Source organism: Acomys russatus, chromosome 28 (assembly GCF_903995435.1).
Source record: "Acomys russatus chromosome 28, mAcoRus1.1, whole genome shotgun sequence".
Taxonomy (NCBI): domain Eukaryota; kingdom Metazoa; phylum Chordata; class Mammalia; order Rodentia; family Muridae; genus Acomys; species Acomys russatus.
In genome coordinates, this window is record NC_067164.1 from 37,544,357 (window position 1) to 37,567,282 (window position 22,926).

The following is a 22,926-nucleotide window of genomic DNA, read 5'->3' on the forward strand; positions in this document are numbered from 1 at the left end:
CTCCTGGCTGATGTGCTCACACACAGGCCTCCTGGCTGATGTGCTCACACACAGGCCTCCTGGCTGATGTGCTCACACACAGGCCTCCTGGCTGATGTGCTCACACACAGGCCTCCTGGCTGATGTGCTCACACACAGGCCTCCTGGCTGATGTGCTCACACACAGGCCTCCTGGCTGATGTGCTCACACACAGGCCTCCTGGCTGATGTGTTCACACACAGGCCTCCTGGCTGATGTGTTCACACACAGGCCTCCTGGCTGATGTCACACACAGGCCTCCTGGCTGATGTGTTCACACACAGGCCTCCTGGCTGATGTGTTCACACACAGGCCTCCTGGCTAATGTGTTGGATATAATAAATTCAAATGCAGTTTTAAAATTGTTCTACTGTGTTTCTGACTCTGAAAATGGGTAATTCAAAAGATACTTTTTAAGTTGGGGCATATTAATTCTAGAGACATTCATTTGTCTACAGTGTTAGAACTTGGTTATTATGCCCTGCATTCCGGTCTGGGAAATACCCATGTGGGTGTTTTGGGGTCAGCTATTAGGTTACTTACCATAACCACAGTAAGTCTCTGGTCTTCTGCCACTCAGATACAGTACACTCTGCCTGCTGCCATCATAGAAGTCTCTGTTCAAACTAAGTTTTGTTAGATATTTCATCTATCTGGACTATAAATTAAGTTCTAGGCCTTACATCCTAGTCAACATTGGAGATATCTAAAATTTTTGTAAGTAAATGAACAAAGGTAGCACCCTAATTCATTTAACTAGAAATATGATCACATTAGATAAGAGCACACTTCTTGTGTTTGATATACAGAAATCCAACTTTGCTCAAAATGTATTTGACATTTATAAAAAAAAGCCCTTTTAGTTATAGGATTTCAAAAATATTAAAAAATGTGCAGAAGGTTCATCACAATGTAGTTCCTGTGCATTAATCCCTAGCTATGAGTTGTAGAACTCCAAAACTTTCTATATGAATGCATAACATGAGTAACTGAAGAAACAGAAAAGTAAAATGAGATCACTTGAGGGGTTACTATGTGGATACACATGATATGAAGGGGAAATGGGAAATACCGGGTCTAATTATGGATGGAAGAGAGAGATAAGGAAAGGGGAGGGTAAGATAAAGTAAAGTTGGAAAATGTACAAAAATCATATGATTAATTATCTACTTAATGATATCTAAAATATATGTAAGTCTGTGAAAGCACAGATACGTGATTTAAATGAAATGTTCTCATCTGGGCTCTCTCTGGTGTTAGCAGTGCTGGTGGCCTTTCAATCACTTTCAAGATGTATAAAAACAGCTTTACCAAGAAATGAGGATATTGTGACAGTTAATGTATGGTGCTCAGATATTATCTATTTCTTAGGATATCTGTGAGCACATATATAAAACAAACATTTAAGTTGGCACACTGTCTGAAGACAATAGCTTTCCCCATGGTATACGAGCACAGTCCTATGTGCTGCTTCTGATTTTTACAGAAAACAATGAGAGAAAAGTATACGTTCTTTTCTATTCTGCTGTTTTGAGTTTTCTTCATTATTAATGACCTAAAATTTGATAGTTGTTTACAACTTTATGAAAAAACATAACCTTTATAAGGTTTTTGATAATATTCATTGTTTTTATAAGCACCATGGCTACTGTTTGTTTAGAAAAGCAAGACACCCATCTCCTCCTACCCTTGGACAGTCCTCATGCCTTAAGTCCCAGTCAGGCATGAAACTACTAGACCCTCTTTCTCAGATCACTGTGTTTGTATTGGGGTTAACACCAATAGTTTTCCCAAGTTTAGCACTTGCAGAAATCAGTTCCCTTTGATAAACTCCTTCGATGTATATGACAGTTGTGTTTATATTGTTTTCTCCATCTCTGTGGAGAACCCTGATGAATATACACTATTTCCTATGCACTTGTGGAAATGACTTTTAGTGGGATAAAGTAAAATGAAGTAACAGTTGCCCTACAATTTCCTCTAAAGACCGATGTCAGAAATATGCTATTGTCAAAATTAATTTTGAACAATGATTTTCCATGCCTGTAATTAGTTGGAAGTTTTAAAAAAATTTAATTTTTAATTTTTATTAATCTGAATAGTAAGTGTCATATCTTTCATTCAGATATCATTGCATCACATGGACAACATGCTAGTAAACTCTCTTTGGTAAAAATAAATAAATAAATAAATATCTCATTTACTTATTTTTTTGCCTGTGTGTATAGTCTATGTGGTCATATATGTGCCATGACTTGTGTGTGAAGATAACAGGACAGTTTTTAGAACGCAGTTCTTCTTCTACCATGTGGGTGTGGAGATTGAAGTAAAGCAAGTGTCTTTATTTGTTGAGCCATCTCCTGAGCCACCACCACAACAACTTTAACTATGGGTGTAGTTGCTAATATTTTAATGTTATATGTCATTGTTCTATATAGTCTACCAATCTGATTGTGCCTCCAAGCAATTTATTGATATTTAACTTACCAGATAGTTTCCTTTATTTGCTAAGGGGCCAATATATGCTTTGAAGTGCTAGAACCCTCAGTTCTGTCAGTTATGTGCTTTTAAAATATAGCATTTGTCATTCATTTTGGGAGGTAGACATTTCAGGAAAAATCAATGATTTCCATCTATAATTTTGGGTCCCCTCAAATTCTGTTACTTTCTTTTTTCATCAAATTTTATCACATTGCTTTTCTCATTTTGTGGCAATTATTAGCAATAAGGCAACACGGAGCACAGTGGTTATATTTTTATTGTGAAGACATTGGTTCATGTAATTGGGAAAATGTTTATTGCCCAAACTGTAGTTTTTATCTGTATAAAATTTAAAGATTAAGAAGCTGTTATGAAAGATCAGATAAATGCTATATCAAAAGACCTAAAAAGGTAATAATTATATAAGGCATTCAATGACTAGATAGGTTGGTAAATTGTTAACAAAAATGAAATAGAGGGTGGGAAGTACCAATGTTCATATGACTGGGTCATTGGAATTTATGTTTAATTTATGAGTTATCTTCAATGTGTCCATCATTCACAGCCCACATCATTTCATGAACTTTGTGAAAGCTACCATCTTCCTTGCCATGTTCACAAAGGCTTGCTTGACTTGCTGATTCCTCAGGCTATAAATGAAGGGGTTTAGCATGGGGGCTACTGAGGTATTTAGCACAGCAACTCCCTTGGTCAAAGATGCTCTATCTGCTGCTGAGGGTTTAATGTACATAAAAATGCAGCTGCCATAAGAGATGGAGATGACAATCATGTGGGAAGAGCACGTGGAAAAGGCCTTTGTCCTCTGGCTAGCAGAAGGAATCTTCACAACTGTTCTGATGATACACATGTAGGACAGAAATATTAACGCCAAAGTGAACATCAGAGTAAAGACAGCACAGGAAAACCCCATGCTCTCCAGGAACTTTGTATCTGAACAGGAAAGCTGAAGCAGGGGAAAGTAATCACAGGTAAAGTGATCGATGATATTGGACCCACAATAATCAAGCCGTAGGAGCAACATGAGTGCAGGGAAGATGATTAGGAAAGAAACCAGCCAGCAAGCAAAGACAACCATTGTGCAGACCCTCTGGCTCATGATGGTCAGGTAATGCAGGGGCTTGCAGATGGCAATGTAACGATCATAGGACATGGCAGCTAGGAGGTAAAATTCAGTGACTCCCAAAAGGATGAAAAAAAATAACTGAGCTATGCAGTTGTTGAAGGAAATGGTTTTATCCCCTGAGATTATGGTGCCCAAGAACTTGGGTATACAGACAGTTGTGAAGGATACTTCTAAGACAGAGAAATTCCTGAGGAAGAAATACATGGGGGTCTGGAGGTGAGAATCCATCAAGGTGAGAGTGATGATGGTCAGGTTGCCTGTGATGCTGAGAGTGTAGGTGATGAAGAGAAAGACGAAGATCACAACCTGGAGCTTAGGGTCGTCTGACAGTCCCAGAAGAACAAACTCTGTGGTTTCTGTGTGGTTTCTCATTCAGAACCCACTTAAAAAAACTTTAGCCAGACATATCAACAAAAATTTCCTCAGATTACCAACTTGAACTGTAGAATAATAAATCTTTCAGCGTGGAGCTAGAATTTTACAAAAGTATGCTTTCTCTGCATCCAGGTGTGTTAGAAACCACACAAAAATGGCAATGGCCCATTAATTGCTTCCATTTTGTAGGAAAAACACCTTTGTTGAAATCGTATTTTTTAAACCAACTTAATTGGTAAAAATAATATGAGATGGCAATCATTTCAGCTCATGTATAGTGAATATTGTGGAAAATTCTGGAGCATCTGTAGAGAGAAAAGAACTGGTTTAGGGATTGTAAATTAGTACAGTCAGTTTGGAGAATAATAATAATAATAACGGAGATAATATGATCCAATGATCTCATCACCCCCAAGAAAAAGAATATATTCAAGTAGAAAGGAGATAGCACCATTTCCATGTTTATTATGGCACTTTTCTAATAACATTAGTATGGAATCAATGTTGTGGCACATCAGCAGATAATATATTATAAAAATATTTTCTCAGCCAGAGAAAAGACTGAAATCCTAGAATTTGCAGCAAAATATATGTAACTGGAGAACATTATGCTGAGCAAAAATAAGACAAACACAGAAAGACAAGTACCATATATTTCTCTCATATTTGAAAAGTTTGAAGTGCTCACCCATAGAAGTAATTACTAGAAAATTTGAAGGGTACAGGTTTGGCGGGAGTGTGAGGGAAGGATGATGTTTGGACATGATGAATGCTTGCTGTAATTATGCAGAAGCTTCTTGTAATTACTCTAACTGTAGAATAAACATGGATTAAAAATAAAAAGTGAACAAAGCAAAATAAGGAAATCAAGTTGATAGGTGTCACACAGCCTGGAGACGCAGGAGAAGGACAAGTAGGTAGGCTCCTCAGATAAACTACCTTTCATCTTTTAAAGATGCCTCCAAAATATTATCACAAACAGCATCACCTTTGTATCACTATTCCAGCATCTTTTCAAATTTTCCTTTATTTAAATATGTAATTGTATTAAGAATTACAAAAGAGAATGAGAAAGCTATTTTAATTATTAGGAGGGATTGTTTTGTCCTTAGCTGCCTATCAATGTTTAAAACATCACTTTAAGATTCCTGTATAGACCTTTCCAGATGCTAGATGTGCCTAAGCTTATTTACCCTTTCATAGAGTACATCTGAACTCTCGTTTTGCCCTCTCCTAACCCCCACCCCCTCCCTTCTCCCCTGAGCCACTCCTCCTTCATTTCTCTTCAGAAAAGAGAATGCCTCTCTGTGATACCAACTTAACAGGACATATCAAAATACAATAAGACTAAGCATATACCCTCATGTTAAAGCTGAACAAAGTAACCCAGTAGGAGGCAAAAAGTCCTACAAGCAGGCGAAAGGATTAGAGACACCCCCCCCCACTTCTGTTGTTAGGAGTCCCAACACAAACCCCAACCTAATGAACCATAGCCTGTATGCAGAGGGCCTGGACCAGATCCATGCAGACTCCATGGATACCACCTCAGCATCTGTGATCCTCTGTGAGCCCTGCTTAGTTGAGTCTACGGGCCATGGTCTCCTGATCTCTCTGACCCCTCTAGCTCCTACACCTCTTCTTATTTAAAAGGGTTCCCTGAGTTCTGCCCAGTGTTTCGCTGTGGGTCTCTGTATCCACTCCCATCAGCTGCTGGAGGAAGTCTTTCTGATAATGATCGGTCTAGGCAGCGGTCATATGAATATCTCAGAATATCATTAGGAATCGTTTTATTGACTTTTTTTGACAGTCTTGTTTGGTTCTACCCTAGGTCTTTGAGCCATGCAGTTTCAGATCCTCAATCTTGGCCATCTAGGCAATGGGTACCCACTCATGGTGCCTCAGGTTAGACCAGTCACTCCCACCATGGCCCAGCATATCTTGAAGGTGAGGCAGGTTGTGGGTTGTATTTCCCAGTCCCACCACTGGGATCCTAGTCTGGTTAGATAAGACGGCCTTTTCAGGTTCTCTATCACCAGAAGTCCTTGCTATGGTCAATCTCATAGGTTCCAAGAAGTTTCCATTGCACTAGAGTTACATATTGCCCTCTAAATGCCCACCCATTTCAATGGTCTCTCCTTATATTCTCTCTTTCTATCCTCCCTTACCCTCTGAGGATGGAGAGTGTGGGACAAAGCTCTCACTGTTTTCTGTGCCTGCCTCAGGATCCCATGATACAGCCTCAAGATTACAGGGGGTCAGTCACATGAGTTTGCCTCCTGTGATTTTTTCCCCATGCAAATACAGCATTGCCAGCACCCGTGTCCCAGCCAATGACATGCATTCATCCTCAAAGCCTCTCCCACTGCCTAAGGTTTGTAAGTCCTTATTTCACATGAAATAAATGGGCCAACAGTATCTATTTCATCAACGGCCATCTGAGACTTGCTTATTCTGGGAAAAAAAAGGGCTTCTCTTCTCCCCAAAGAACTCACTACTGGACCCCTGGGCTTGACAGCCTCTGCTGCCACTGAAGTTTACCCTACTACAGTGAGCTCAGTGCTTTTCTTCAGGAATGAACCACTGACCACCACTAAGCAGCCACTAGACCTGCACTCCAGCTGCCCAAGCACAAGGTTTCGCCTGCCCTTTCTGCCATAAGTATGGTGGATTAACTGAAGGGCTGGAACACTGCAGTATCACTGCTGGCTTTGGAACCCCTGGGTTTCCACTGCTGTCTGGCATAGGTACTCTCATTTAAAAAGATAACTGAAGGAGAAATAAACATGTTTTTTTTTTTTGTTTAGATCACAAATGGGGCATGGGAAAATACTTGTGAGAGAGCAGGTGATGTTTATCCCCTTAGAAGTCAAACCACCATGTGGGAGAGATTGGTTATTAACCAGCTGAAAAAATCCTTGAACAAATTCTGAGAGGAGGTATAAAAATGAGCCAAAAATAAGAGGCGGGGCCTTTGGAGACTTGGGATAGTTTTGGCTGTTTATCACTGCACTTTGAGATGCTCTTAGAGAGAACTGCTCAAAGGAAGGCTTTGGGGCTCGGGGCTCTGGCTGAGGTTCTGGGTTCTGGTTGCTCCAGTTTCCAGCATAAGAAATCCTGCTGACTATGCCAGGAGAATTGTTCCTCAAAACTCATATCCTTATGGTTTCATTATTGTATTCTTTAATCTTCTTTTCCTATTGTTTAGGTTAGTTGGGTTATAAGTGATGTACTCTCAGTTAATAAGTTCATAATAAAATATATTTGTTAAGAAAATTGAGCCTATGGATAACTGTAACACAGTGGAAAAACACGTTTACACATCTCCTGTGAGATGAGGAGTCTAGGACACAAACCTCACTTTATGCCCTCTAGCTGATCCTAAGGGAAGTGAAACATGAGACTCGAAGATTCTGCCATTTCTATCTGGAAGCTGGCAATGACTGGACTTTCATGTGAGACAAACATGTACTTCCAGTATGGTGTTTTGTGGCAGCCCAGCACCTTGAAACACAGAACTACAAAAAGATATGGGGTAGCTGGAAATTCAGAACCACAAAAAGAGATGAGGAAGTACACTTTATGCTCATCAAAGGAAAAAAAAAAACCTACCAAAATGATGTCTCAATTCTGAATATCTATGCCCCTAATACAAGGACATCCACATTTTTAATAGAAACATTACTAAAGCTTAAATAATTTGTAAAAATCATTTGTCAAAGAAATATCACATGTTGAACCCAATAATGGTGTGGGGACTTCAATACCCCATTATCACCAGTAGGCAGATCAAGGACAGAAACAAAACAGAGAAATAATGAATATAACAGATGTTGTGAACAAAATGCACTTAACCAATATCTATAGAACATTTCACCAAAGCACAAAAGTATATACCTTCTTCTCAACACTTCAAGCAATTGTTTCCAAAATTCTGCAAAAATTCACTTTGTCACAAAGCAAGCCTCAATAGATACAAGAAAATGGAAATAACCCCCTGTATCTTATCTAGGACAAAAAAGAAGCAAATATACCCAAGAGGAGTAGACAGCAGGAAATAATTCATGGCTGAAATCAGTCAATTAGAAACAAAGGACAATACAAAGAATCAACAAAAACGAGAGTTAGTTCTTTGAGAAAATCAATTATATAGACGAACCCGTAGCCAAACTAAAAGGCAGAAAGATGATATTCAAATTTAAAAAATAAGAAATGAAAAGAGGGGCATAACAACAGACAAAGAATGAATCCTAAGAATCATCAGGTTTTACTTCAAAAACCTGTGTGCCACAAAATTGGAAAATCTAAATGAAATGAACATTTTTCTTGATAGATTCCATTTACCAAAGTTTTACCTCATGACCCAGGTATACCAATCCTAGGCCTACGCCCAAATACGCTCTATGACACTACAAGAATCCTTGCTCAACTATGTTCATAGCAGCTTTATTCATAACAACTAGGAACTGGAAACAACTTAGATGTCTCTCAATCAGGGAGCCAGAAAGCACAAGGACACCAGAACAAACCTTGTAGAGTAAACTAGCCTGGTCCTATACATGCTCTTTGATTGGTATTTCAGTCTCTGTGAATCTCTATGGGACCAGGCTAACAGAAAAGGTTATTTTTAATTCATTGGTATAGAATTTTGTATATTAATACAAAATAAGATTATCTTTTATATATTGATATAGACTTCAAATGTAAGACTATTTTCCACACACATTATATATATATATATATTTCTACTCTAATATGAGGTATTTAACCCATACACCTCGATTATAATACAAAGCTTACTTCCAATACCTGGAAAATGCTATTGCAGGCTAATTATGATAATTAAATACTACAAGTTAATTGTTAGTTGTTAAAATTATGGTCTTTTCAACTACCAGAATATTTTTAATCACAAGACTATACACCCTAGGTTTGACAGACACGATCCTATATATATAAATAAGGTTAAACAGATAAGATCTTCAAAGTGTCAGAGACCTGCAGAATTTGACATTTAAGAAGCTTTTAATATCTCAGAGATTTTTTTTTTTTTACAACAAGACAGGTTAACTGCTGGCAACACAAAGCCTACTTCAAGATGATGAGCATCAAAGATCCTTCTTATAGAGATGGCTTGAAATGTGGCACACCAGCCACTGGGTAAAACATACTCATTTCTGCAACAGACAGAATTCTGCCTAAAAATGGGCAAGCTTGGATATAGGCAGAGTTGACAGCCAAACTCTGTCGAGACAGGGTAAGCAAGTCCTCAATAGTTCCTGTCTCACAAATATGTCTGTCAGCTATGTTGGGCTAGAAGGCTGAAGATGATGCTCCAATGTTATAGAGAGTTTGGGTGACTGTTCAGGCAGCAAAATGCCTCAGTCATTTTTTCCTTCTCAGTTTGGAAGGTGCTAACCTGTACTTCTGGTTCACTCAAGTAATTAAGTTTCATTCCTTCTCGAGTCTCTGATGGGGTTGAAGATCAGCTAGTTTAGTCTTACAAATTACCTTAGCTATTTAGGAGTTAAGATGTTTTTAGGTCTATATAGAGGTTTGAGTTGACAGAGATGAGATATGGTAGATATTGATTCTCATTCAGAATTTAAGACTTACTAAGATAGGAAAGATGTTTTCTACAAGGTTGCCAAATGCAATTAACCAAACACCTTGAATGTAACATTCATATGATCCCTGACTGTTTCACGTTTTTTTTTAGCTGTATGTGATTTTTCTACCTATGTGTAATTATATAAACGTATACGCCAAAAAATAAAATAAAATCTAAAAAAAAAATACTGTGGGCTTTCTATAATACCTTTAACTCACAATTAACTTTTTTATTTTTATTTTTAATTATTTATTTATTTTTTACAATTAACTTTTTATCAGATAGAGAATAATTCACTTCTGGAGATATATCCAAGTATTTAAAATTTTTTTTCAGGTTTAACATGTATTACTTTTAAAACATTTTGTTAATTTTAATATTTTCTAAATAATAATGTTACTGCTTATTTTTCTTTTGTTATTGACTAAAGCTATGAAAAGATGTAGGAAGATGTGTGGAAAAAGGCATGAGTGGGAAACAGAGGAGTTATGACAGAAAAGGATCATTTCTAGAGACAGACTTCAAAACCTAGAACCACAATATTAAAGATTCTAGTGGTAGAAGATTCATTGTCTAGAACCAGAAGTAGAAAAATATGCTCTGATGTAAAATTATTTATGACAAGTCAGTGGATTATACATATGCTATCATACAATAAGCTTAATGAGGGTCATGCGTAATCATAGTCCATTTAAGGATTTAACTTCAATATTAATTAAAGTGCACATGATTCCTGAAGTCTTCAACTGCTGCAGAGGTGTAATTGTACAACGTACGAAGAATATCTTAGTATATTTAAATTTAATCTGAGCTTTTTTAGATATGAATTCAGATCCTTATTTTTCCCTTCAGAAGGCTTGGCTTACATAATTAATCTCTATGAATCTAATCGACATTTCTGCTGTACTTTATCCAAATCATTTGAAACAGATTTTTTTCCCTATGGTGATATAAAACAATAGTGATCATCAAAATTTTTAAACATAATGGTTATAAAGAATTTTGGCCCCGTTATTCTTGGAACAGCCTCATATCATGACAACTTTAAGTCCCTGACACTAAGTACTTACAGGGACCCTCTAGGTGAACCAGGGTGATGCTGAAGGAAACAGAACTCACCATTGAAGGATGCAGTGTGCTCAGGAGCGAGAGGATGCTCTTTAGGAAACTGATGAAGAGACTTTGAAGAGTTACATTTTATTTTGTATGCACAGTCTTTATATTACATTATGTCATATAGTCTTCTGGGTTAATATTTTCCTTAGCAATATTGCTGTACTTTCCAACTTCTTCTATTTTCAATTATACCATAGAACACATATCCAAAAGGTGCACGTTAGTGATCATGTCACAAGTTTTCTTTCTAGCTCATGAATTTAAATATGCTCAGGTTAACACACACCAAAGAATAATATTCTAAATAAAGATGTGAACAATATCTGGTTCAGTCTCTAATCATTAAAAAAAATCAGCTTTGTACAGTATTTTGGGGGATAATTCACAATGTAGGATTCCTGGAGACTTTCTGTTAACCTCAGTGCAGCAGTGACTTCTCAGGAGAAGCTATCGAGTTTTTAGTAGACTTATAACATTGTAAGTTCTTTGTCCTTAAAAAATAAAAACAAGTTATTTAGAGCACAGCACAGTGCAATGGGTGGGAAGTTCCAAGAGTGGCACTCACAGTTCCTTTTTATTATTTTGTGATGAATTTGGGTATTTTTTTCTAGAGAGATGTAAACAAGTGATATTAATTAACTTCAAGAACGATGGACACATGCAGTTGTCAGCATCAGCACCACTTGCTACAGAAATAATTAGAGGAAAGAGAGTCCATCAAATCTCATTTTTTAAGTTAATAAATAGTGACCCATCACATTTCTAAGTGTTCATGGCAAATGTCTACTCTGAATCTAAGAGTTTCAGGTCAGTAACTATCTAGGTATAATCAAGCAAGAGAGTAAAAGAAATGTCAGTAACAACTGTCACATAAAACAAGATCAAACCACTGTTTTGGAAACTGTATGGTCACTTCAGCATCATGGAAAACATATGTTTTTTTTTTTGTGGTAGCTGAGATGGTGACTGAAAACACAAAGGGAATATTTATGTATTCATGACATTGGATTAGTTAATTTGCTCAAATTTAATTTTCTTTGCTTAAAGTGGACTTGAACTGTCAGCAGAACTTCTGAAAATCAAATGAAGTTATGCAAATAATTATAATTTTAAAATTATGTGGCATTCAGGCTATAAAAATAGCTGCACTAATATTTTATTTTTCTTTGCGTTGGAATCAAGTTTAAAGTTTGGAAAGGATAGTCAAAGTATCTGTGAATTATTACAGGCACTACTTAAGCAGTGGATAAAGACTTCTATGCTGTCTCCCGTTTAACTTAATGCAGTGCAGAGATTCAGAAAAATTGTACAACCCACGTTAATTCCTATAGTCAGCACATATTAATACAATCTTTGAGAACCTCTAATGAATACACATTCTCTGAAACAGATGTTGATTAAGCCAGACACATGTAAAATTTCCTTGCTTTTAACAAATGAGTAAATTCATATAGTAAGAAACATTTTGTTAAAGATTGGTCACTTAAGTAACAGATCAGTTGGGAACTGAGAGTTCCTGTACTGTCTTTATGTTTCCCTTACCTCTGGCTCTTACAGAGTTTCACAGACACAGGGAATGGCTGTAACGCTGAAGATGTCAGTGAATGTTACTGCTTTCGTCTAGGAAAACCAGAATTTAGAACATATTTCCTTGTCCCTTTGATGAACTAATTTCTTCTATATTGCAAAAGTTTCTGTCTTAATCATCACATTTTACTGAGTGGTTATATTTTATTGGCTACGAAGAGGAAGGATCAAGAAACAAAGTAAAAAAATTATTATGCATTTGAAAATCATTAAAATGATAGCATCTGTTAATAAATGATTTATCTATCATCTCCGCAACAAGCTCAAGGGACTAATTCAGAGAATCATAATTGCTGGAAGTGGAATGTAAAAATTCACAAAGGAATATAAACTGTAACAGACATTGTGGCTGAAATTGGATAAGGAGCCTTTAGGGACAATGCCCAGTGACACAAAAGATAAAACAAGGAAATAACAGCATTGAAAAATATAAGTTTACCCCTTGGTATTATGGCTTTTTGAAACAACTGTATCAAGTGGATACAGAATATTATTTTTTATTAGTTTTTTGAGACTATCATACAGTCATATTAGCCCTTCCTCCCAACTCTTCCTGGAGCCACCCTCTCTTCCTTATTGTGTCCTCCTTTTTTTTTTTTACATCAGGTCTAATTTGTGCCACCTGTATATTCTTAGATTGTTATAGTAATTTGTATCCATTCGGCCTACAAAGCAAATAACAGACACAGGTAGACTGAAACTTACTTTAAAGCTGCCATCACTTCACCAGGCAGAGTCTAAACTGATTCTAATCTACCCATAAACTAAACAAACTACTCTAAACCTTATAACACACATATATTCCAATCACTTGCCACTATGGCCCATGGGCCAGTCCTCGGTCCTCGTCAAGTCACCTTCTCCCTTCTTCAACAAACTCCTTTCCCCCTCCAGGAAGTCCCGCCTTCCACTTCCTGTCCTTCTGCCCAGCTGATTGGCTAAATAGCGCTTTATTGATGGTTGATACATCCAGTCAGCATTCCTCCACATTGGATGTGTAGCCCATCTGTTGGAACATAGTTGTCTTACCAACAGTAACTATATTAGAGAAAATCTTACCCTCTCAGAAGCTTTCAGTTGCCATAGGTTCTGCTAGGGATGGGACTTCCTGTCTACCTCCCTCTCTCTGCTAGTCTTTGGTCTGACTTGATTTTGCCCTGGGCTTGTGCATGCTGTCACAATTACTGTGAGTTCATGCTTTCAGCTGGCTCTTGCAGTCTCTCTGCTCCTTATTGATTCTCTGTGGGACTATCTTCTAATGTGTTATGTTTTCCAAAGGAATAGGTGCATTCCTAACTCCATTATCTTCAGTATGCGTGCCAGGATCCTATTTATTACGACGGTACTGCTTATGTTTTGTCCTTTTCTCCCTGCTCACCTTATTATTAAATATTAATGCCATTGAAAAGTTTCTTATTTTTACTGACTCACATTATAATATATGTCAAAATATAACATGGGCCTTATTCTCTTCCTTAATTAACACTATATTTATACAGCAATAAACAAGATATTGTTACATTAAAAAGTCAATAAAATTGATTGTACATAATATGATTAAGTGCATAACAGAAATAAAGCAAATATGATGACTTCTTGTTTGCTTTTAAAATTAAGTTATATCTTTGCTATTGCCCAATTTACCTGATCAAAACACTTAAGTTCTCTCAACATCAATAAAAAGAGCTATGACGATTAGATCAGATGTGGTATAGAACACACTGGGTCTAAGGCATGACATAGAATAAATGTGTTTTATGGAGGATATAGCACTGTTCAGAAAATCAACATAGATTTCAGATTGGACCCTAAATTTATCTTTTATATTGCTGTATAACTTCAAAGTAGAAAACGTATAAAACTATAGAAAACTTGTTATTCAATTTAACTAAGGAACAAAACATTATGAACTTCAAATTGTCAGTAGGAAATCATGACAGAGGGCCTGACCCTTAAAAAAAAGGAGTTCTGCAAGGTGAAAAAAAGAATTATCTCTTGGGACAGCCCATCTCATCTTTGTCACGTAATGGAGTGCTTACAGGAGAAATCATGGGCTAGGTGCTGCAACAGTTTCTGGCCCTCACTCCTTTCATATGAAATGAAACATTCATCTCGCTTCTCTGGCAAACTCTTCAACTTTGCATGAGTGAGAGAGTCTGCCTCTTGCTGTTGAGAGGTCAAGACTCCTCTCTCTTTTGGTCTTCTGTCTTGTTAAGCTGTCTCAGAAATCTGATATAAGGTGTTGAAAACTGAAAAGAGAATCCAAGGCCAACTGTGACCTGAGTCCTTCATATAAAGGGACCTCCTTGCTTTCATCCACTCCTCCGGGGCCTGAGTAGTCCTGGAAGGGTGACCCATCTCTTGGGGAGCCATTTATTTTCACTCTCTGCCTCTACCCATCTCTCCTCTCACAATCCCCCTGTCTTGCTCTGACAGTCTGACTTTCATCTAGGAGGCCAATTCTCTATTTGACAAACCAAAAATCCCACACAGCCAAACAGCAGGACGATGTAACCCATGGAACCAAAATCAGAGATACCCAAGTTAAGGTTCAGGGCCTCTGAGAGGTTCCATCTATCTCTTCATGAGACTCACTTGGATGGAGGTTCCATGATCTTTCCACTGACTATGAGAATCATGTGGCCTAGAATTTCAGAAAGCTCTGGGAATTTTCCACATGATCAATGATCTCTTTACCCTGGCAACTGTAGGAGTTTTGAAACACACACCCTATTTTCCAGGCCTGTTTGGTCAATTTAATATCTGAGGGATGCCTCTAGGTGATGGCATTTGATCCACATTTTTAGCTTTTTTTTTTGGGCACCTGTCATGGCTTTAAATTGTCCTTTCCAAAGGACATACCCATTATGTGCCTCCAGGACAACCTAAAAATAGCTCCATTTGGGACACCTCAGACTAGCTTCAGGTATAAGATTCATGGTCCAAATCTGGCTTCAATATGCTGTGGACAAATGGCCACTGATGACCTAAATTTGGGACTTTAGATTTTAGTATCTAAATTGACATTGATCTTCTAAGTTACCAAGGAAAAGCCCAGATAAATCAGCAGGAACTACATATCCTGGATATATTTTAACTCTGGAACCACAATAATTATTCCCATCTCACATTAAAGCTATAATTGAGATACTTCCACCAATGACAAAGAAAGTACATTTTGGAACATGGGTGGCTTCTGTCAAAGCTAGATTGCCAATTTTAGATTAGTGGAAAAATCTCTCTATCAGGCATAGACCCTGAGCCCCTTATTTGGGACCACAAATTGGAACAATATTTTAATCAGATAAAGTGGGATTTCAACATGTTCGAGCTCAGCAAAAACTCAAAATCCAAAATCCTTTCTTGTTATTACAGTATTGACTTAGTGCTTAGGAACGGTTACCTGTTATATAGTTAAAAAAAATTTACATGGGGCATCAGGGTAATCTCCTTGTGTAAGAGCTGTGGCAGCCACATCACTTTAAGTTGAAGAAGCTACTAATCTACAATTTAGACAACAATCAAAACTGCTCATACTTCATTAAGTAAAGTCTATACTACAATAAAAGTGAAACATATGTTTATCTGGAAATAGACTTATGAAATATCAGGCAATCCTCTTAGGCAACATAGAGGTAACTTATGACAACACAAACCCTGCTTCACTTATGCCCATGGTAACATTGGCAGCATCTCCTCCACTTGTGTCAGCTAGGCTGGTCTAAGTGGTCAACCACTGGGCAATTCAGAAGAGAGATGATTTACTGCAGGAAATGAGGCTTCACCATTATCCTCTTCTACCTCAGATCCAGAGACCGAGGTGATAATCCTAACAAGGGAACTCATCTTGGAAAGTAGGGAGAAAGATGAATACCTCTATTTACTGATGTTTTTTGTATTTGCTGTGGGGAGCTGAGGAAGCCTGTGAGTGGGTGTGTGTCTTGAGTGGATACAATCCTGAGAGAATGCATATTATTGAAAATTAGCAAAGCCTCAGACTCAGGGGAAATGACAAAGGCTGTTTAAGAATGATTGACTAATGTGCATAAAATTAATAACTGCAGTCTCGTCTTTCAGATGACTGCACCTTGAGGCAGCTCCTCTACAGGGACCTCCTACCTTGACTAGCTAATCCACCTTCTCCTGCTGTGTATAATAAATTCACCAATGTTCTGGGCTGTTGCATAGTTAGTGCCATCTTTGAATAAGTGATCAGGCCCACCATATCTCAGCTTTTCTGTCATGGGTGTCTGTGTGTCTGTACTTTATTCACTCCTGCATCACATCAGTCAGATTTTCAGGACAAAGCCATATTGGACACGGTGCTTCATGGTAATCTACGCACATTTGGCCACCTGAAAAGAGTGAAGACTATTGACAACCAACAACTCATCTATAAATAAGAAACTCTGTATCTGTTAGAAGCTATGCAGCTATCCATCAAGTGGCAGTCATCTGTTACAAAGGCCACCAGGGCATCCCTGGTGTGCTCAAGGAAATAGGCATATAAACAGAGAGTCCCAAAAGACAGCTCTAGAGATTTTTCAAGACTTGGCACTTTTCCCTCCAAAGATTGATGATATAAAATCAAAGTATGTTCCTCAAGAGGAAGATCAAGGTAGCAAACAAACAAGATCATGGAAAATAGATACTATCACTTCAAATTTATATCCTAAGGCTTACATGGCTTTGTTTCTTGAGAGATAGACAAAAATTCAAAAGAGCTGTTAGAAATTGTGAGTTCAGTGAACTTCTTTAAGGTGCAGTTTACTAGCCCAAGGGGCATGTCCCACGAAAGCCTTCACTTACCAGGAAACTGGGACAGAGGGGAGGACATCCTATTGGGACTCTAAATAAGAGACGCATGGGAGAATAGCAAAATAAAAGGATTCAGAGGGTCCTAGAAACCTACAAGTAGAACAATATGATAGGCAGATTTGGGCCCAGGGGTCCCGCTCAAACTAAGGCACCAGCCAAGGACAATACAGGAGGTAAACTTTAAACCCCTTCCCAGATCTAGCCAATGGTCAGAATATTCTCCACAGTTGAGTGGAGAGTGTGATATGACTTTCTCACATACTCTGGTGCCTCACATTTGACCATGTCCCCTGGAGGGGGAGACCTGGTGGCACTCAGAGGAAGGACAGCAGGTAGCCAAGAAGAGACTTGATACCCTATGAGAATATACAGGGGGAGGTAATCCCCCTCAGGAACAGTCATAGGGGAGGGGAATAATGGGAAAATGGGGGGGGGAGGGAGGAATGGGAGGATACAAGGGATGGGATAAACATTGAGATGTAACAAGAATAAATTAATAAAAAAATGTTAAAAAAAATGAATAAATAAAATGGAACTTAAAAAAACCAAAATAAAATAGAAATTTTAAGAGTTTTTTTTGAGAAATAAGCGAAATTTTATAAATGCTTATGTTCTAAACGTTGTTGTGCAGCGCCAATGCTCTGAGAAAAGCTGTGCTACTACACTTTCTTTAAGTTGGAATTAATTCTCAACCTTTGTTGGCATATACGCAGTAGTTGTGATTTATTAAAGGAATTATTTATATTTGCAACTAAAGGTTTGCATATTTGATCTCATTTAACCTTATGAAGACTTGTGAAATTTTCATCTTTATTTTTAAATAAAGCATTGAGGCTTAGAGAAATTTTATAATTTTTTATTAGTTCATATGGCTAGCAGTTGTCAAGTATCATCAGATTATGCATGAATAAAGAGTGTTTCTTTCAAAACAGAACTATACATCTTATAATTAATTAAAAAAGAGAGAAATATTTTGCACTTCATCAATATAAATATATAAATTAATACAAAAAATTTTAACCCCATTTAAACATGTCACATTTCACAATATAATTTCAATTATCTTAATTAAGTCAGTTAAAGTAGAACTTTGAATAATGAATTCAGTGGAAAGCAGAGCCTTGCACTGCCTTCTATGTGTTCAACTTAATTGTGATGGAAGATAATAAAAACTACATTTTATCTTTATCAAATCTTTACAGTGGCATTTCTTCACATTAATACATTGTGTGTGTGTGTGTGTGTGTGTGTGTGTGTGTGTGTGTGTGTGTGTGTGTGTGTTTGGTGTTTCAAGACAGAGTTTCTCTATGATAGCCTTGGCTGTCCTGGACTTGCCTTGTAAACCAGGCTGGTCTTGAAGTCACAGAGATCCACTTGCCTCTGCCTCCCAAGTGCTGGGATTAAAGGTGTGTGCCACCATGCCTAGCTACATTAATACATTTGTTAATTTACTTCTATAAAACTTTACTTTCTAACCCAAGTCTTTGAAGGCTTATTTTACTTGCTGATTTCTCAGTGTGTAAATAAAGGGTTTCAACAAGGGGGCAATTGAAGTATTGAGAACAGCCACCCCTTTGGTCAGTGATGCCCTTTCATTTGCAGAAGGTTTGACATACATGAAAATGCAGCTTCCGTAAGAGATGGAGATGACAATCATGTGGGAGGAGCAGGTGGAGAAGGCCTTTTTCCTCTGACTGGCAGATGGAGACCTCAGAATGGTGCTGATGATGCAGGTGTAAGAGACGATCACTAGTGCCAGTGTGAACAGCAGAGTGAAGGAGGCAAAGTAAAGGCCAAATGCCTCTAAGAGCCATGTGTCTGAGCAGGACAGCTGTAAAATGGGGAAGTAGTCACAGCAGAAGTGATCAATGACATTCGAAGCACAGAAATCTAACTTGAGGATAAGCATGAGCAGTGGGAAAATGGTCAGAAATCCTGCCAGCCACGAGGTGAGGACGAGAAGGGTGCAAACTCTCTGGTTCATGATGATGGTGTAGTGCAGTGGCTTGCAGATGGCAACATAGCGATCATAAGACATAGCGGTTAGAAGAAAGAACTCAGACACACCCAAGGAGATGAAGAAAAACAGCTGAGCCAAACAGTTGTTATAGGAAATGGTCTTGACTTTAGTAATTATTGACTCCAAGAATCTGGGGATGGAAACACTGGTGAACATAATTTCTAGGAAGGAGAAATTCTGGAGGAAAAAGTACATAGGAGTCTTTAACTGAGAGTCTAGCAAGGGGAAGATGATGATGGTTACATCTCCATTGACACTTAATAGTAAGTTATTAATACAAAGATGAAAAGTACAAGTTGAAGTTCTGGATCATCTGACATGCCAGGGGGAAAAACTCTGCAATCATAGTGTGGTTCTTATATTGATCCTTTTCTTTAAAAAACAATCCTACTGGTTAAAATGAAACACAGAGTTACTTAGCAGTATGAAAGGTGAAAGGAATAAAGAATTAAAGAAGGATGGAGCATGAGCATAAGGGTTGGGAGGGGAGTCAAATAAAGCTAAATATACACAATAACGTCATTTAGTAACCTAATCTTGTATAAAGCAACTAAAATATTTTTTAAAAGGAGACTAAATGGAAATAAATCTGGTGCTTTCTCAGGAAATTGTGAATAACTCTACATCAGGACCCAGCCATACTACTTCTGGGAATATACCTGAAAGACACTCCACCATACAATAAGGACATTTGCTCAACTATGTTCTTAGCAGCTTTATTCATAATAGCCAGAATCTGGAAACAACTTAAATGTCCCTGAACCAAAGAATGGATAAAGAAACTGTGGTACATTACACAATGGAATATTATTCAGCTAATAAAAACAAGGAAATCTTGAAATTAGTGGGCAAATGGGTGGAATTAGAAAAGATCTTCCTGAGTGTGGTAACCCAGATCCAGGCACACAGGGTACATACTCACGCATAAGTGGACATTAGCCACTTAATACAGGATGACTACACTGCAACACAGGGAGTGATACATCATCCCAGGACCATGTATGATGTGGCCCTAGACCCTCTGCTCAGATGTAGCTGCACAGTCTCCTTGTGTATCCCAAAATGTGGGGAGCAGAGACTACATCGGACATGCACTCTGCCCACTAAGTTATATCACATCCCCCTTGCAGGACAGTCTTGCCAGGCTAAGGAGGAAGAGGCTATAGATCAGATTTCATAGGCTGAGGCCAGATGTTAGGAGAGGAGGGCTCCCTTTTCTGAGGACCAAGCGAGAGAGGGAGAAGGAATGAGGGAGGGAAACGGGTATCTGGATGGAATAAGGGAGGGGGATACAATCATGACGTGAAGAATTTAAACTGCAGAACAAGCAGGCAACTTATATTGCTAACCCCACTATATGGGAATAGCTCTGAGACTGGCTGAGACATGAATGTCTAGGCATAGACAATGCTTCTTGTTGACTGCAGAGCCCCTATGAATTACTATTAGATGCCATTCTTCATATGGCATGAATGAAGATTTACAGATGTCTTTTTTTTCCTGCTCGTACAAAGAGCAGAAATCCAGCCTTAATTGTTCTGTTCATCATGCACACCTTGGACACTTAGAATTTTAGGACTGCATAATGCTTGTGAGAAATTACATGCTTTCAGAGCAAAAGAACCAGACACTGACATTGGATCAGACCTGACAGGATGCATTCCTCTCAGCATGCTGGACACTGATATCCTGTATCCTTCATGTTCCACCATCAAGTGCTTCAGTTGCTGATCCTCATCAGAACAGGACAGCTCCCAGGACACTTTCAAAGAAAGTTTCCCATCCCAATTGGTCTACCACTTCAGACTGTCTGACACAGGATGCTAATTAAGCCTTTAATTTGTTAACATTTAGAAACTGGGCCACAAATGCTATTCCTAGCTTATTTAGCCATTTCTCCAATTTTGTTTGGGCCCCTAAAAAGGTATTATTCATCACAAATCAGCCAGAAGATACCTTAAGAGAATGAGGCCCCACCTCCTTTAAGGGGGGTCAGGTAGGTTTTTGGTCGCTTTCTTAGGCTATAGAGGGTTATTATCATTGGGAGTTGGTTACAAATTATTATTTGTCTTATTTAGAGAGAAAACAAGGTTAGACTCAGTGATGTCTCTCTTTTCCTTTATTTTATATTCTTAGGTTTGGAGATAGGGTTGAAAAGAAAGAAGGGGGAATATAGAAATATATAGGGAAGATAGAACAAAAAAATGTTATGTTGAGCAAGAAAATCCAGAAATGAAGGACAAAGTGGAGGATTCCTTTTATATGAAATTCCAGAATAGACAATACTCTCAACAGTGACTGATTTATCACATGTAAACATCTGCCTTGTTTCCAAACGGATGTAGGAAGTATCTGGGATTGGAGGGAGGAGGCATGGACTTTAAAAAAGCAGGGAAAGAAAGCGTAATACAGAATACAAGCCTTGAAGAATAGGTCTTATCTGACATTCTCTTATTTCATTCCTGTTCCAGGAGCATGCTATGTTTGCCTAAATCTTAACTCACCATTTCTAGAAGTGCACAGTCTGTGAAGCACATGTTTGAAAGCGTCCTTCACCTGCTGGTTCCTCAGGGTGTAAATGAAAGGGTTCAGCAAAGGGGCCACAGAGGTGTTGAGCACAGCCACACCTTTGTTTAAAGCCACCCTCTCTCTGGCTGATGTTTTCATGTACATGAAGATACAACTCCCATAAGTGATGGACACAACAACCATGTGTGAGGAGCAGGTGGAAAAGGCCTTTCTCCGTTGTTGGGCTGAAGGGAACTTTAGGATGGTTTTGATGATAAGTGTGTAGGAGAGGATCACTAAGATCAAGGTGATGACAAGAGTTATTACGGCTAAGACAAAAGCCATCCATTCTATGAAACGTGTGTCTGTGCAAGACAGCTGGAGGACAGGAGAAGTGTCACATAGAAAGTGATCTATTGTTTTTGAAGCACAGAAATCCAGTTTGAGTCCCAAGAGCAAAGGGGGAAAGATGACTAAGAACCCAGTCACCCAGGAGCTGAGGACCAGCAGGTGACACACTCTGCTGTTCATGATGATGGGGTAGTGCAGTGGTCTGCAGATGGCCACATAGCGATCATAGGACATGGCAGCCAGGAGGTAGAACTCAGTAATTAGTGATAGAAAAAAGAAGAATAATTGAGCTGCACAAGCATTGTAGGAAATTGTTTTGTCTCCAGTGAGAATGCTTGTCAGGAACCGTGGAATGCAGGCAGTTGTAAATGCAATTTCTAAGAAGGAGAAGTTGCGGAGGAAGAAGTACATTGGCGTCTTGAGATGTGGATCCAGCAGCGTGAGGAGGATGATTGTTAAGTTCCCCATCAGGCTCAAGATGTAGTTGAAAAACAGAAACAGGAAAATCAGGATTTGTAGCTGAGGGTCATCTGTCAGTCCCAGCAAAATGAACACTATCTCCACAGACTGGTTCTTCATTTCTCTTTTTTTTCTAACTAGTCTACAGAAAATAAGATAAACAAAATAAAATGAAAAGTAAACAAAAATAAAAGGTGAAAACCCAAAACAACCAATATTACATACCACACATAAGAAAAAATATTTGTTCCTTTATAACATAGCAAGGCCCATTTTCAACATAAGCCATGCATGACATATTTTATTGAGTCTAGAGGTCATCTCATGAGCACCTTACACTTTATTAGTATGTGTCTTAGATAAAATTTCTATTGTTGTGATAAAATGCCATGTCCAAAAGCTACACGGGGATGAAATTGTTTAAAGGGATTTCTTCACCG

The 22,926-nt window shown here is 38.2% G+C and overlaps 2 protein-coding genes and 1 pseudogene across 2 annotated transcripts; all 3 read right to left on the reverse strand.

The window, feature by feature from the left end:
* Positions 1 to 3,071: 3,071 nt before the first annotated feature.
* Positions 3,072 to 4,016, reverse strand: LOC127210431 (olfactory receptor 6C1). Its single transcript, XM_051170110.1, has one exon. The coding sequence runs from the start codon at positions 4,014 to 4,016 to the stop codon at positions 3,072 to 3,074; it is 945 nt and encodes a 314-aa protein (XP_051026067.1).
* Positions 4,017 to 18,619: 14,603 nt separating this feature from the next.
* LOC127210796 (olfactory receptor 6C3-like) lies at positions 18,620 to 19,488 on the reverse strand (annotated as a pseudogene).
* Positions 19,489 to 21,646: 2,158 nt separating this feature from the next.
* Positions 21,647 to 22,618, reverse strand: LOC127210798 (olfactory receptor 6C6-like). The gene has a single exon (XM_051170548.1). The coding sequence runs from the start codon at positions 22,604 to 22,606 to the stop codon at positions 21,647 to 21,649; it is 960 nt and encodes a 319-aa protein (XP_051026505.1). The 5' UTR covers positions 22,607 to 22,618.
* Between the last annotated feature and the right edge of the window lie 308 nt (positions 22,619 to 22,926).

What these genes read in the sequence shown, in the direction of transcription:
- LOC127210431 (XM_051170110.1), bottom strand. Translation starts at nt 4,016, where the DNA reads ATGAGAAACCACACAGAAACCACAGAGTTTGTTCTTCTGGGACTGTCA.
- LOC127210798 (XM_051170548.1), bottom strand. Translation starts at nt 22,606, where the DNA reads ATGAAGAACCAGTCTGTGGAGATAGTGTTCATTTTGCTGGGACTGACA.